This window comes from Cyprinus carpio, chromosome B7 (genome assembly GCF_018340385.1).
Source record: "Cyprinus carpio isolate SPL01 chromosome B7, ASM1834038v1, whole genome shotgun sequence".
NCBI lineage: Eukaryota > Metazoa > Chordata > Actinopteri > Cypriniformes > Cyprinidae > Cyprinus > Cyprinus carpio.
Window position 1 is genome coordinate 24,426,082 of NC_056603.1, and position 15,737 is coordinate 24,441,818.

The 15,737-nt window shown below is 40.3% G+C and overlaps 1 protein-coding gene across 4 annotated transcripts; it reads right to left on the bottom strand.

The window, feature by feature from the left end:
• Nucleotides 1-144: 144 nt before the first annotated feature.
• On the bottom strand, nt 145-15,387 carry nfx1 (nuclear transcription factor, X-box binding 1). 4 transcript variants are annotated; one of them, XM_042728089.1, is made up of 26 exons: nt 15,196-15,387; nt 10,459-11,862; nt 9,917-10,010; nt 9,594-9,706; nt 8,530-8,691; nt 8,099-8,176; nt 7,836-7,941; nt 7,465-7,536; nt 7,232-7,371; nt 7,034-7,133; nt 6,555-6,772; nt 5,511-5,608; nt 5,393-5,423; nt 5,223-5,305; nt 5,030-5,138; nt 4,832-4,951; nt 4,122-4,201; nt 3,759-3,989; nt 3,232-3,305; nt 2,890-2,988; nt 2,509-2,550; nt 2,301-2,396; nt 1,657-1,723; nt 1,422-1,567; nt 1,152-1,256; nt 145-607 (listed from the first exon to the last, which is right to left on the bottom strand). In XM_042728089.1, exons 1-26 carry the CDS (start codon nt 15,215-15,217, stop codon nt 532-534), a joined length of 3,966 nt encoding a protein of 1,321 aa, XP_042584023.1. In that variant the 5' UTR covers nt 15,218-15,387; the 3' UTR covers nt 145-531. The 4 variants fall into 4 exon arrangements, with proteins under 4 accessions (XP_042584023.1, XP_042584022.1, XP_042584021.1 ...); XM_042728088.1 differs by having other exon boundaries at nt 10,384-11,862; XM_042728087.1 differs by having other exon boundaries at nt 9,594-10,010.
• Between the last annotated feature and the right edge of the window lie 350 nt (nt 15,388-15,737).

Consider the following 15,737-nt stretch of genomic DNA (forward strand, 5'->3'; position numbering starts at 1 on the left):
TACTCAGAGAAGAAACACATGGCTGAGTATCACAATATCTTTCCTGTTGGGATCAGAAGAAAGCATGCTGCATAATCCTAAAGCAGAATGTGGAGAACCGCATTCTATTCAATATTGCACTCAAGTCACATGAACTGCAGAAAGTTGTGCTTTAAGAAGTATTTATTGGAGCTGAGATGCAGTTATTTTCACCTTCAACAAGGTATGGTAAAATGAGATTACTACCAACAAACTTCCTGATGCCGATCCTGTCCAACTTCTCTCTGACTCACTCCTGACACTCGTGTAAGCTGTCTATCAGAAGTCAAGTCTCAGAATACAAATACATCCCACATTTCTTTTCTTTAATATGTGCACAGAAACTACATCAATTTTTACTGATGTTTGCTCCTAACAAACATGTCCACAAATCATAGCTTTAGATTCTCACTGTGTTTGTGTTCAGAACTGATGCTAGAGTGAAAAGTAGTTATTGGACTTTGGATAGTTTTATTTTGTGTGATTATTACAGTGACTGTTCAGAATTTCATGTCAATCCTGCACATCAAAATAATCAATCGAGGGCTCCTCTTTAGATTGATTCATCCAAGCATTACTATTGTCGGCCCTGAAATAAATATGAAAAAAAAAAAAAAAAAAGATTAGTTATGATACTCTTACACTCAACAAAACCTGTCATATTTCACCAATACACAAAATATTAACAAACATGTACAATCCACAGCAATTCTATTTACTGTGAGTGACAAGAGCGTGGTTTTAAACACTCCACTTCACTACAGTATCCATACATTGGCTCATATGAATAACCATACTGATCATTTATGACAGAGTGATTATATTACTTTAGCATTCCGTTTTTTAAAATTGATTAATACTTCAATAGAAAAAGGATGCACTACATTGATCAAAAGTGAAAGTAAAGACATCTGTAGTAGATTTCTGTCAAATACATTATTTTGAGAAAAAAATCCATATTAAAATGATTGCTAAAGGATCAGAGACTGAAGAAATTGAGTAATGGCTGTTAAAAAATTCAGCTCTGCCAGCACAGCAATAAAAAAAAAAAAAAACTTCTTTCAAAAACGTTTAAACATTTTGATGCCCAGTGTTTGAATGGTAGTCTAGTGGTGAGATATGTGTGAACATACTTGCTTGTGTGTTGTTTTATGTGGGCAATAGGAGGAGGTGCTCTGGAAACAGTTTCCCTTTCAATCAAAGCAGCCAGACTTGTGTTAGGACACACTGATTTCCCCCTGAAAACACATGTAAAACCATCAAGTTAAAGACTACCCAACACTGCTGACACACACTTAACTGAGAGACACCTTTTACTTGTGCTTGCTTTTATGCTTACAAAAAGAATAGTATTCACTATTACACTTGGAAGCCCAATTTAAAGTCTGACAGTTTCTTTTGACCTGATGGCAGTAATCACGACATTGCGCTTGGGTTCGCTATCATAGCTGACGCTTTCCACACCATATGCCTCCGCTAGCTCATGGATAATTCTCCGGTGTTCACGCTTCATAGGTGGAAAACAGTGACTCCTCTTAGGCTGTTTACCCTGAGGAAAAACACAATTACAGAGCTCTAGAAGTGCTCGGATAGTAGATAGTCAACTATTTATAGTGTGATCATTGGACTACATTTTACCTTGTTAGCCAGTTCAACTAAATTCTTAATCTCCTCTTCAATTTCACTAACAAACTTGAAATCTTTCCTGAATTAAACAAACAAGCAAAAAAAAAAGTTTCATTAGTTTGAGCATTCAGGCTTTCACTTGGCTCTGTAGTAGACTAAACATTTAACTTACGTGTGTATATTCTACACTTCAGTTTTTCTTTAAACTGTCAAAGCAAATGTGCAAGAACCCAAACTCGACTGGCAATTCTTTAGTGCACAGTTACTCGACTAAAAAAATAATGGATAAGCATTTGTTGCTTTTATAAGTTGGCTTCAATCCCCATTTTTGTGTTTGGAGCTTGGATGCTTTTGAAAGTACAGTCCTGTACAGTTTATACATTTGGCAAGCAACTGAACCTATTAAGGGTAGTGAATCAAACTCCAAGACTGCTTTCAAGAATGCAACAGTCTTTTTTTTACATAAATACTTCTGTTGCATTCTTGAAAGCAGTCTTGCGGTTTGATTCACTACTCTTAATAGGTTGCTTAATGGTCAGTGCCTTCATCGTGAACTCTTCCAAAGAATTTGAGTTTGGTCATGTCTCATACAACCGGTCCTAGCTTTATGTACTGTTTGTTGATACATTCTTGAACTATTTTAGAATTTGAACCACCTTGCATCTTCTTTCAGAGAGTCACTATATTTGGAAGTCGCTGACTTGTTGAAGGTATCCACTGACTGATCAATCTGCAGGGCCTCAGCCAGCCGCCTAGAGGCAAAACAGAAAACATCAAAACCTGCAACCCACACATAGACTTATCTAGTAACACATACAGGCAGAGATAGAGGGAAAGAATGTGTGAAAAAAACTTTACGTTCACCTGTTCCTCTCCAGTGTAGCACATTCTTGATCACACTCCAACCTGTGAGAGAACAACCAAATACAAAGGTTACTCCACTTCAACAAAAGTGCATTACTAACAATGTTTACCTTCTGAGGTAAAAGTTATTGGATGGATGTTTTCTTCTTTTAATTTAAACCATGTATTATAATGAAGTTACTTACCAGCCACTGGCAATTTCATCACAAAATCAATTTTTACATGGATGTTGTGGTTAGTGAGTGTTAATTCTGAACTCTGCTCTCCTTCCATGCAGCGTTGAACTTGTCATTTACGTAAGGTAAACACTGACCCACAGACTACTCTTCTGGATGACCAATAAAAATAAGATGTCTTGCAAGCTTTAGTGTGCGAGTTTACCTGGCCTTTCTCTGCTCTTTCTTTGTGAGCTGTCCAATGTCGACGGACTCTCCCAGCTGCATATCTGACAGCTTACTGGCAACGGCAATAGCTGCATATCTGCAAAATATAGAGATTTGACCACTGATCAGTTAAAACATATGACATTTATATAATTTTTGTTTTATTTGCATATCTATACCATTCATTTTAAATGTATTGGCTTGCTATGAGTACACAATCATCAGTGGGAAAAAAAAAGAATAAAAAAAAGAAAAGAAAAGGCTTGTGTCAGCCAATTTATCAATATAAAACTTTGCTTTGAATGTCTACAAAGGCTCTGATAGTGTGGCGTGTCTTAACCTTTGATAGGAACTGGCTGCATCAGCACAAGGAACGGTCTCTTTCTTTCGGCCACAGTCACACTGCAGTGCCATCTAGAGAATGAAAGTGGGAAATAACTAAGAGTAAAGGCTCTCCATTTTGAACACTGATTTTTTTCAGTATGCATAACATGAAAGTGTCTGCAAAAATAAAAAATAGCTGAGGAATGTTTGTGCTTAGATAATCAGATATTCTGCTCTTTTGATCCGTCTTCTACATTTGAAAACAACAAATCATCTGAAGATGAATTGTGACAAGCTATGATAAACAACTATAACAGATGTTTATGAAAACCATAATTTACTCTTTCAAGCCAATGTTTTACATAACCGATAATGCACATTTGTCTGTAAAAACATGTGCCAGACCACAAGCACCCTGCAGCTGAGGAATTGAAGGAATCAAATCAGGCTACAGCTGAGGAAACAAAGGACCGCTTTGAGCAATAACTGCATGTTCCATCTATAAACCATCTGTGTAGATTTTGGATGAGGGAAGGGCTGTACCTTGGCACTGCAGATGGAGGGTGGACAGGGGGTGCCTGGGTGGCAGGGAGCAGCACAGGGGTGTCCACAGCTGGCCCTAGGGTGAGTGCATGGCTGCTTACACTCTCCCTCTGCCTGGCATTCCCCACGGTGACATATTTTCTTACAGTGATGAGAACCACAAGGTAAGAGCTTGTCACACACTAAACCACACGAGATGTCCTGCAGGTGGCATGGGATATTACTCCTTTGCTACAGAGAAATGTGAAAATGGTGTTGGAGATATTTGGAACTTTTCTTGAATAGAGTGCAAAATAGGATTCTCTATGTTTAAAATGTAATTAAAAAAATGAAGACTGTCTTGGTTTAAAAATGTCTTTTTACCTCATGATTACCCATGCACCACTTCTTGGTGAGGTAGGTACAGGGAGGACATCTCTCCTCACTATGGCATGAATGGAACACTATGGAAAAATCATAAAACAATCAGCTTATTCAGCAAGAGTGCATTAAATGAAAAAGTAAAGATTTTTAAATTGTTACAAAAGATTCCTATTTCAAATAAATGCTATTCTTTTCAATTTTCTATTTATCAAAGAATCCTAAAAAAAATAAAAAGCATGGTTTCCACAAAAATATTAAGCAACGCAACTGTTTTCAGCATTCATAGTAATAGGAAATGTGGCTTGAACATCAAATTAGCAGATCAGAATGTTTTCTGAAGGGTCATGTGACACAGAAGATGGGTAAATTCAGCTTTACCATCAAAGAAACAGATTAGATTTAAAAATGTTTAAATAAACAATGGTTATTTCTTACAGTTAAAATATTTCACAATATTATTGTTTTTACTGTACTAAATAAATAAATGCAGCCTTGGTATGCATAAGACACTTAAAAAAATTAAATAATAATAATAATTTTTATATATATATATATATATATTTTTTTTTTTTTTTTTTTTTTTTTTTTTTAGTGAGAAATATCGACCTCAAGACAGGTAACCTTCACAATGAATCATACAGTATATGTGTGTATAAATCTTGACATATATCCGTTAATGAGTATATCTGTGGTTGACTGAGCAGAAGTACCTGGATGATCACAATCATGACTTCGGGTACATAAGTTTTTACATTCAGGAGGTCTCGTTCCACAAGGGATGGGCGGGAACAGCACAGTCTCCCCACAGTAGCACGCCAACTCATCAAAACCTAAGAGAAAAAACACAGTGCTGTGGAAGATGAAAAGAGATGGACATCCATTAAGGTGATCTTGAAGGCCAGGCTTACTAGTTTGCCAACAAGGCTGGCAGTTGCCACGGTGACAAAGGTCCTGACATCGATGCAGACCGCAATTGAGTTTGTAACCACAAATCATTGAGCACTTATGCTCCACATCCTGATAGAGAGAGAGAATGTTTACATAAACCTTTCTTGTGGCTATTACACCCAGATAAACCTTTCATGAAAATAAAAGACTCACCACACAACACAACTCTCCACACTTGTGCCTGCCGCAGGAGCGCTTCTTGCTGCAGCGTTTCTCACAAGTGAACACCATGTCTTCTGTAAAGGATTACACATTAGCATTACAACTGCTACTTTGGTACAGTAAATACAATTAATTAGTTACACAATTAACTTAAGCCTTACGTTCAGTCTGAATGGCTGCACAAGGAACTTCCTGTGAAGACAGAAGAGAGAGTATGAATTACATCTGTAGTTTTCAGAACTTCCTAACCTTTGTGCAGCTGTGCGATAACCATCTAACCTTGCTGTTACTGCCACATCTGCATTTGATAGAGGAGGTCAAAGAGCACGGGCCACAGCTGTCCTCATGGCAGAGCTTTTCACACAAGTGGACAGAATCTACAGCAGACCAGACACAAGTGAAAGAGAACAGTGTTGTAGGGATGAAATAATTCACTCAACTCACGATGCGATACAATTTTTTTTTATTAACAAAACGAGATTTAAGACAAATTATAAACGAAAAGGTCTTCTTTTATTATTGCTTGGACAAAATGCTGAACATTTCTTTGTGTAATTGAAATTTTAAATAACAAAACTAAACTGAGATGTAAAAAAAAAAAAAGAAAAAAAAAAAAATTCCCAAATCAAATAAATAACACAAATGAAAGAAATCTGGACATATTAACAAACTAAGGCTTTGTCTGTGCTCTTTCCATTTAAAATTAGAGTCAACCACTGCATTTTAATCACGATCCAAACAAAGATGATGCATACATGCATCATATGCAGTTTTTAATCTCTAGAATGTTCTGTAAGTTTCTTCTAGCTGTTTCCAAACAGGTTTCTAAACACCTATCACTTCCTGTCTGCCATTATTCTGACATACGGTCTCACCCTAGTTACAAAATATGTTGAGCCAGACACTGGCAAGCTGGACTGCTCAAACAAACCAATCAATGCTTTAAAAGCATCACAGAACCAGTGATTTTCTTATCGTTTCTGTATACTTTAAGCATGAAATTAAGTTGTGATAATCTTTTCTTTCCTATTGTGGTATATTTCTGAGTGAAAGGATGTTGTTGCTGGGGGAGGGGAAGTTAATGGTTTTGATTAATGAATCAAGGGTACGAGAATTTAAAAAAATAATGACATGCTAAGATAAATCATTAATAATCAAACACTGCAATATTCCATTAAAAAAATTTATTTCATGGTGAATTTAGGGTCTTTCGCATCCTTTTAACTGAGATCAGAAGAAAAATTTTAATAACAAACTTGTTCAAACTTGTAACAAATCCCTGTTCAATTTATAAACAAAAATCATCCCAAATCAGACACGTACCACCATCTCCACATGGCAGCGGTTTGTTGCAGGTCTTGCCACAGGAGGGGATCGGGTCAGTACAGGTCTTTCTCTCTGTGTAGCCAAGCTCCAGAAGCTTAGATAATGGAGTCTGTCCACATGAACAACTGCGCACCAGCTTGGGGCTGAGTGGACATGACTGGCACTGCCCAGGGTGGCATAACTGCTGACAGCGATGGGACTGGCAGTCTAGCATCCTAGAGCAACAGATTGAGAGATGAGTGCTCACACACATTTACTATAAAAGCATGCAAAATACACATACAAATATCTGTATTAACCGAAATGAAAATGTCAAACAGGCCAAAAAAGAAAACATTAATAAAAAGGTCTAAAACACAGGTCTTATTATTTAAGACCAGAGAAGAGTGATATTAAGAAAACGGTCTGCATACAGAACTTGTAAAATGATTAATGTCATACATTGACAAGCGCAGAGATGTTCTGTTAGTACATACTTTCCACAGGGCTTGCAACAGGTGAAATATCCTGATCCATCAAACTTTTCACGATCAGTCCCACACGCCACCTCCCTGAATGTCACACCACAGAAGCAGGCTAAAAGGGTACAAAGACATGGCAGGAGAATTATAATGCATAAAATTAGATGACCGCATAGACTCTGAAACCAATTAAATGACACAAGGACAACTTACCTTGCTGAACACGAAGTTGGCAGGGTTGGCATGGCCCCGAATGGCACACCTGGGCACAGAAGTGCTCTGAGCAGTTCAGAAGAGCTCCACAGACGTCCTCACAAAGCAGAGGTCCTGCCTGACTGCAACGAACCTGCTTTCTGCACACACAAGAAACCGGTGTTGTTTGGCCTGCATATGTCTGGGTAAATTATTATTATAAAATAGAGTTAATTACAAAAAGGTATGTGTACCTCATTCTCCCACAAATGCAGGACTTTGTGATAAAAGCTGGACACTGTGGGCAGGGCCCAGGATGGCACAAGCTACAAAGAGCAAGAGAAATTCAACACTGGATTGACCAGTGACATAGCACATATCACATAAACATACATAAAATTATAGCTGTGCAAACAAGTCAGTTGCCTGAATGGCTAGTTGGATAATCACTCTTAAGAAAAACACAAAAAAGCTGGTACAAGTAGATGGTTTCAGGTTTACTTGATGTGTTTCTTACGAGGAGTTTACGTGAGACTTCTCAAAAACATCTAGTATTTTTCAATCATTGTCACTCAACCTGAGCCAAAACCATGTAAATGTATTGATTGTGCTGCTAAGCTCTTACATGTTACAGGGGTGATTGCATTCCCCTCCACTCCTCTTTTTCCCACACATATCTCCACAGCTATGAGGGATCTCAGTGCGCTGAAACTCAGGATTGGTCACCTTCCCTGTCCATTAAAACAACAGATGTCTACAGGACCAAATTCTTCAGTTTTACAGTATTATTAATTATAAACAAAGACACGTTATCATTTTACAAACTGTGAGTGATTCAGAACAGAAACAAAAATACCATGTAAGATGCAGAAACCAAAATAATCTTACCACAGAAGCAGGAGTATGCATTAGGGGCTTTGAGAGCCACATGCTGGCATGCAGGACAACGCCAGCCTTCAGTGCTATCTGTAAAAATGTAACCATTTAAATTTGTTATTAAATTATGTACTAGCCCACTGTATTTAGCATTTATGTTTTAGAAATCATGTCTACAGTAGTCTGTCTGCATAGTTACTGTATGTTAAAGTTTCTTTTAAGAAAGTCAGTTCACTCTGCAGCTGTATTTGTGACACCTCTAGGCAGCTATTTTAGGCATCCAAAACCAACTCCTGTCTACTGAGGAAATACTGAAATCTCAAAATCCGTTTTTTTGCATTGCAGATTCTACCTTTCCTAACAATACGAGAGCACCATCTTTTATTGCATAAACACAGTCTTTGATAATGTCCCATATCATAGGTGAGAGGCAGCTGACGTACCATCAGCTTGAGATGCAGGTGAGCGAGCCCATTTCTTGATGCAGTTAAGGTGGAATACATGGAAACAGCTCTGACAGCTCCAAACCGGAGCCATGACCCGAATCACTTCACAACAGACCATACACTCATACTTCTCCTCCGTCAGCTGCTCAATTAGACAACCTACACACACACACAGTGTTGAACGTGTTAAAAAAAAAACTTGTAACCAAGAAAGACACTGAAATACAGTACTATCATACTCTAGAAATTTGTCCATTACTGTACAAAAGATTAACAAGTGTATAGATGTAAGTGACAATAATTTGTAAAGAATAAAAAAAACACTTGTATATTTGTAGATGTCCTGGGGCCTGTACCATGGAGCTAGCTGAACAAAATCTGGATCACATGATTAGTTGACAAAACCAATCGAATCAAATATTGTTAGCACCATAATGATGATGTTATCAACTTCCTCTCTAAGCTCAGGCTTTAAACTTAGTTAATTAATAACTATTTAGGATTTGAAAGTGTGATAGTGTGACATCAGTAGTGAACAGCCGATCACATGCTGTGCAAAACTGAAAATGTGGTTTACTTCTCACAAGAAAATTAATGAGATTCACTTCCCTTTTCTGCTGAATATTAAGAGAAAAAAGGGGACAAATAAAAGGACATCTACCTACATCATAAAGTTAAAACAAGTTATTTTGTATAGCTAATTCTATCTATAGGACAGTCCACAATATTTTTAAAGTTGTATATATTGAGCCTTGCTACAGCATACTGCATATATTTACATGCAATTAAACTAAAAGTTTACTATTAATTGTAAAATTTAAACCTTTGGAGTCGTTTCATTGCATCAGAGAGATCACATTGCTCAGAGCTGATTGATCCAATATTATTTTAGATTGCCTTCTCAAAACAAAACCTGATACAGAGCCATGTTAACCATGGAGCTTAAGTTATAAGGTGACAGACACTTTGTGATGAACCACTTTCATTGTGCCTAAAACCCAGGATTGGCACATACTAATCTAAACCGGCTTCATGGTACAAGCCCCTGATCTGAAGCACACCTGTCTGGGTTTCTTTGCTTTTGGGAAGCTCCATGTGCTTCACCGGTCCGGTCCGTCGCTCTGGACCTCCGCCTCTCCTCGACCCTGGATTCTGCAGTAGTGGCCTTTTCCCTCTCGCACCTCCTCTGTTTCTGTTGAACTCCTCACTGTTTCCACCCTCACCTTCTGCACCTCTCCTCACCTCCCCTCTTGCACCTCCATTCCTGTTGAACTCCTCACGGCTTCCACCCTCACTTTCTGCACCTCTCCTCTCCTCCCCTCTCGCAGCTCCTCTGTTTCTGTTGAACTCCTCACGGCTTCCACCCACACCTTCTGCACCTCTCCTCGCCTCCCCTCTTGCACCTCCTCTGTTTCTGTTGAACTCCTCACTGTTTCCACCCTCACCTTCTGCACCTCTCCTCGCCTCCCCTCTTGCACCTCCATTCCTGTTGAACTCCTCACGGCTTCCACCCTCACTTTCTGCAACCTCTCCTCTCCTCCCCTCTCGCAGCTCCTCTGTTTCTGTTGAACTCCTCACGGCTTCCACCCACACCTTCTGCACCTCTCCTCGCCTCCCCTCTTGCACCTCCTCTGTTTCTGTTGAACTCCTCACGGCTTCCACCCTCACTTTCTGCACCTTTCCTCTCCTCCCCTCTCGCACCTCCTCTGTTTCTTTTGAACTCCTCACGGCTTCCACCCTCACCTTCTGCACCTCTCCTCGCCTCCCCTCTCGCAGCTCCTCTGTTTCTGTTGAACTCCTCACGGCTTCCACCCACACCTTCTGCACCTCTCCTCGCCTCCCCTCTTGCACCTCCTCTGTTTCTGTTGAACTCCTCACGGCTTCCACTCTCACTTTCTGCATCTTTCCTCTCCTCCCCTCTCGCACCTCCTCTGTTTCTGTTGAACTCCTCACGGCTTCCACCCTCACCTTCTGCACCTCTCCTTGCCTCCCCTCTTGCACCTCCTCTGTTCCTGTTGAACTCCTCATGGCTTCCACCCTCACCTTCTGCACCTCTCCTTGCGTCCCCTCTCGCAGCTCCTTTGTTCCTGTTGAACTCCTCACGGCTTCCACTCACACCTTTTGCACCTCTCCTCGCCTCCCCTCTTGCACCTCCTCTGTTTCGGTTGAACTCCTCACGGCTTCCACCCTCACCTTCTGCACCTCTCCTCGCCTCCCCTCTTGCACCTCCTCTGTTCCTGTTGAACTCCTCACGGCTTCCACCCTCACCTTCTGCACCTCTCCTCTCCTCCCCTCTTGCACCTCCTCTGTTCCTGTTGAACTCCTCACGGCTTCCACCCTCACCTTCTGCACCTCTCTTCTCCTCCCCTCTTGCACCTCCTCTGTTCCTGATGAACTCCTCACTGCTTCCACCCTCAACTTCTGCACCTCTCTTCTCCTCCCCTCTTGCACATCCTCTGTTCCTGATGAACTCCTCACTGCTTCCGCCCTCAACTTCTGCACCTCTCCTCTCCTCTGCTCTCGCAGCTCCTCTGTTTCTGCTAGACTCTTCATGTCTTCCGCCCTCAACTTCTGCACCTCTCCTCTCCTCCACTCTGATCTGAGCAGGTTCTCTTTCTCTCCAGTTACCCTCAATCCCATAGTTAGGGGCCAGCCCTTTCCTCCAGGAACTGGGCTGCATGTGGCGATCTCCACCTCTCCATCCCTTATGGTTCCTCTGCTCAGGCTCTGGATGTTCATGAACTGCTGCAGGCTTTGTGTCTCCTGCATCATCCTGGTTTTCCCTATTCTCCTCTTGGTCCTTGGGCTGAGGCTCCTTTATCATTCTCTCTGCTCTTGCTTTATTGGGCTGTTTACGTCGGCTAGCTTGATAAGACACTCTTACGTCAGCTTCCACAGTTGTTCTTTCTTTCTTCTCCTCATCCGTGGATCTATTAGGTGGGTGAGTGGGTGAGTTGGGTCGCTCATGGCCCCTTCCTGAGCAGTCGTTATCACTTCCAGGTTTTGTCCATCTCTCGTTCGAAGCACGATGGTCATTAATGCGCCTACCATCACCGCGTCCTCCTCTTTGTCTTCCTCCTCTTCCTCTACCTCTTACGTCTCCTCTGATGGGAAGTTCAGGAGGCGGTAATGTAAAAATCTCTGGGTTGTCAGACTCATCTTGACCATGCTTAGTCGCATCGGACTGTCTCAAGTGATGATGAGGCCTAACATGTTGAGCCCTCCAGTCCTGAGTGTGGTGCTGCTGCCTGTAACTTCTCCTAGAGTAGGGCTGGTCGGGTTTAGCTTGTGGTACAAACTCGGCAGACTCTGGATTCAACTTCGATGTGTCTAAAAGTGAAGACAAATGGTTGTCAGGCATATTTTCTGTCCTTTGACTTTATTACTGTAGCACAATCTATATACAGGTGCTGGTCATAGAATTAGAATAACATCAAAAAGTTGATTTCACCAATTCCATTCAAAAAGTTAAACTTGTATATTATATTCATTCATTACACACAGACTGATATATTTCAAATGTTTATTTCTTTTAATTTTGATGATTATAACTGACAACTAAGGAAAATCCCAAATTCAGTATCTTAGAAAATTAGAATATTACCTAATACCAATACAAAGAAAGGATTTTTAGAAATCTTGGCCAACTGAAAAGTATGAAGATGAAAAGTATGAGCATGTACAGCACTCAATACTTAGTTGGGGCTCCTTTTGCCTGAATTACTGCAGCAATGCGGCGTGGCATGGAGTCGATCAGTCTGTGGCACTGCTCAGGTGTTATGAGAGCCCAGGTTGCTCTGATAGTGGCCTTCAACTCTTCTGCATTCTTGGGTCTGGCATATCGCATCTTCCGCTTCACAATACCCCATAGATTTTAAGGTCAGGCGAGTTTGCTGGCCAATTAAGAACAGGGATACCATGGTCCTTAAACCAGGTACTGGAAGCTTTGGCACTGTGTGCAGGTGCTAAGTCCTGTTGGAAAATGAAATCTGCATCTCCATAAAGTTGGTCAGCAGCAGGAAGCATGAAGTGCTCTAAAACTTCCTGGTACGGCTGTGTTGACCTTGGACCTCAGAAAATACAGTGGACCAACACCAGCAGATGACATGGCACCCCAAACCATCACTGACTGTGGAAACTTTACACTGGACCTCAAGCAACGTGGATTGTGTGCCTCTCCTCTCTTCCTCCAGACTCTGGGACCCTGATTTCCAAAGGAAATTCAAATTTTACTTTAATCAGAGAACATAACTTTGGACCACTCAGCAGCAGTCCAGTCCTTTTTGTCTTTAGCCCAGGCGAGACGCTTCTGACGCTGTCTGTTCAGGGCTCCAAACAAAAAAATCGAGTAAGGAGCCATTGGCTCCTATAAGAAAAAAAACTTAGGAGCCAAATAATTTTTTTAGGTGCCACAGAATAAAATAAATAAATGTTAAATTATTTATTTTACGATTATTATTATTTATTTATTTACATTTCAATCATACTGTCGTGTTTATGTTTCATTTTTTCTTGACTTTATCAGCATTTTAATCCATCTTGTAGATGACATTACGTGGGAACTAAATGTCTTTTCCAACTTGAAATCTACAGTCACAAAGAATTGTTCATTACACAGAATCTGTACCAGTTTAATGGAGCATAAGCATCACTTGGCCACTGAGTGTAGCTTGGGCTCCTCCTATATGAGACATTTCAGTAACTTGTACTGTAGGCTCTCTTATAAATTAGCCTACCTTTTGATGTTAATTCATGTTCACTATGTACTATATTAGTAAATTGAAAGATTAAATGGGTTCACTTGCCCTTGAACTGAGGCGCTAAAGCGACCGCACCTGCCGCATTAAGGAAAGCCAAAACTGTATTGTTTGAATTTCGTTATGAATTCGGAATAATTTTAAAGCTGGTACTTTTTATTAAAAAGTGATAAAGCACAGAGCTTTTTGCGATTACTGGACGGCAGTTGCACTTCAAATAAAGGACTGTTTGAAACTCTCTTTTTCCACTAAAACTTTGATGCACATCGTTCGTCTCAGTTTAATACGTGACCATAAAAGATTTGATCGCAAAACAATTAGGAAAAAAGGCATTACATTCAAATTTTTAAATTATAACATGTAAATATATACCCAGATAGCAATAACACTTGGGCTAATTCTGGCTGAAACGCGTCTCTGTCGGTTCAGTCTCGGCATCGGTGAGAAGATAATGGGCCAGAGCCGCGCCGACTCTACAAAACACTTCTGGCTGACAGACGGCTTTTTCTCTACGGGCCGATCTCGGCTGAAAGCTGTTGTACACGCGGCAGGTCCACACTCGGTGTAGTTGTGTATATTAACCTTCGGCCCGAGTTCGTTTTATCACAAACGGGGGGCTGCTAGAATGAAGCAAATCATCCGCCTGAGAAAACTTTTTTAGCGGTTAAATCCAGAGGAGCTTTCGGCGGGTAGTCGCCACTGGCGACCTCACCAAAAACGTCACTCGCAAATTAATATTTATGGTCGCAAATGCGACTGTTTTAGTCGCAGTTTGGAGCCCTGCTGTTGTTCAAGAGTGGCTTGACACAAGGAATGCGACAGCTGAAACCCATGTCTTGCATACGTCTGTGCGTAGTGGTTCTTGAAGCACTGACTCCAGCTGCAGTCCACTCTTTGTGAATCTCCCCCACATTTTTGAATGGGTCTTGTTTCACAATCCTCTCCAGGGTGCGGTTATCCCTATTGCTTGTACACTTTTTTCTACCACATCTTTTCCTTTCCTTCGCCTCTCTGTTAATGTGCTTGGACACAGAGCTCTGTGAACAGCCATCCTCTTTTGCAATGACCTTTTGTGTCTTGCCCTCCTTGTTCAGGGTGTCAGTGGTCGTCTTTTGGACAACTGTCAAGTCAGCAGTCTTCCCCATGATTGTGTAGCCTACAGAACTAGACTGAGAGACCATTTAAAGGCCTTTGCAGGTGTTTTGAGTTAATTAGCTGATTAGAGTGTGGCACCAGGTGTCTTCAATATTGAACCTTTTCACAATATTCTAATTTTCTGAGATACTGAATTTGGGATTTTCCTTAGTTGTCAGTTATAATCATCAAAATTAAAAGAAATAAACATTTGAAATATATCAGTCTGTGTGTAATGAAGGAATATAATATACAAGTTTCACTTTTTAAATGGAATTAGTGAAATAAATCAACTTCTTGATGATATTCTAATTATATGACCAGCACCTATACAGCCATGACTGGATTCTTTGAATAAACTGTACATTCTACACATACTGACTCAGCTTTTTTTCAAAAGGCAGTCACATGGCAAAGATAAAACATGACCTGCCATTCTCTTTACTGTTAGAAGGTCAGAAATACTCATGAATTTACTGACACTCTTTTCGTAACTTTTAATTTGTTACACATTCACAAACCAACTTCCTTCCATTTCGTCCTTATGGACATGACGTGACGAAAAGAGATGATGACTGGTAAAAATATCCTTCTGTAAACGGTCAAATAAATCGCTTAAAGAGGTCACAACACATCTCTTTTTTATTTAGTTTGATTTTCTCAAATAACTAACGCGTTCCTTGGACAATATTGCCGAGGCGAGAGGCCGTAACCAACCACACTTTACTACAGCTAGCCGTTATAAGGCGAGAAGCCATAATTAACCGCTTACCTGTAACGGAGGCTTCAGCCATTCAGACGAAACTCAAGACCGTTTCGACGAGGTTTCCTCAGAGCTGCTGAGAATATGATAATTCAACCGAGAAGCCGATAAGAAGACGAATTATTTATGAACTACACAGACCGAGTTGGTGCTAGTTGTGCTGAAACTGTGCGTCCAATCAGAGGACAGAGATCGCTGACAGACACACACGTGACTGTAGCGTCACAACTGTGACTACGTAACAAGAGCCCTCTCTACGGCTCTAGTAATAACATATTTACATCTCAAAATAAATTTTTTCACATTTTGTAAATGACTTTAAATTACACGTTAATCTCTTGGAACAAACAAAAAAGCACAGAAAACATGTAATGCTCTGAAAGCATTGAAATTTATGTAATTTTCTTCCTTTTTTTCTCTTTTCTTTTCTTTTTTCTCTGGCAGCTCATGTTAATTTGATCATGTAATACCTCTTGTTCTTTTGACAATGAGTTAATAAAATATATTTTTTTTAAATTACATCTCAAAATTGTAGAAATATAAAATGTATT

Coding starts and splice junctions, on each gene's coding strand:
- nfx1 (XM_042728085.1), bottom strand. CDS start 15,217: ATGGCTGAAGCCTCCGTTACAG. Junction 5,424..5,510: donor GATGTGGCAGTAACAGCAAG/GTTAGATGGTTA, acceptor CTGTCTTCACAG/GAAGTTCCTTGTGCAGCCAT. Junction 3,990..4,121: donor GGTGCATGGGTAATCATGAG/GTAAAAAGACAT, acceptor ATTTCTCTGTAG/CAAAGGAGTAATATCCCATG.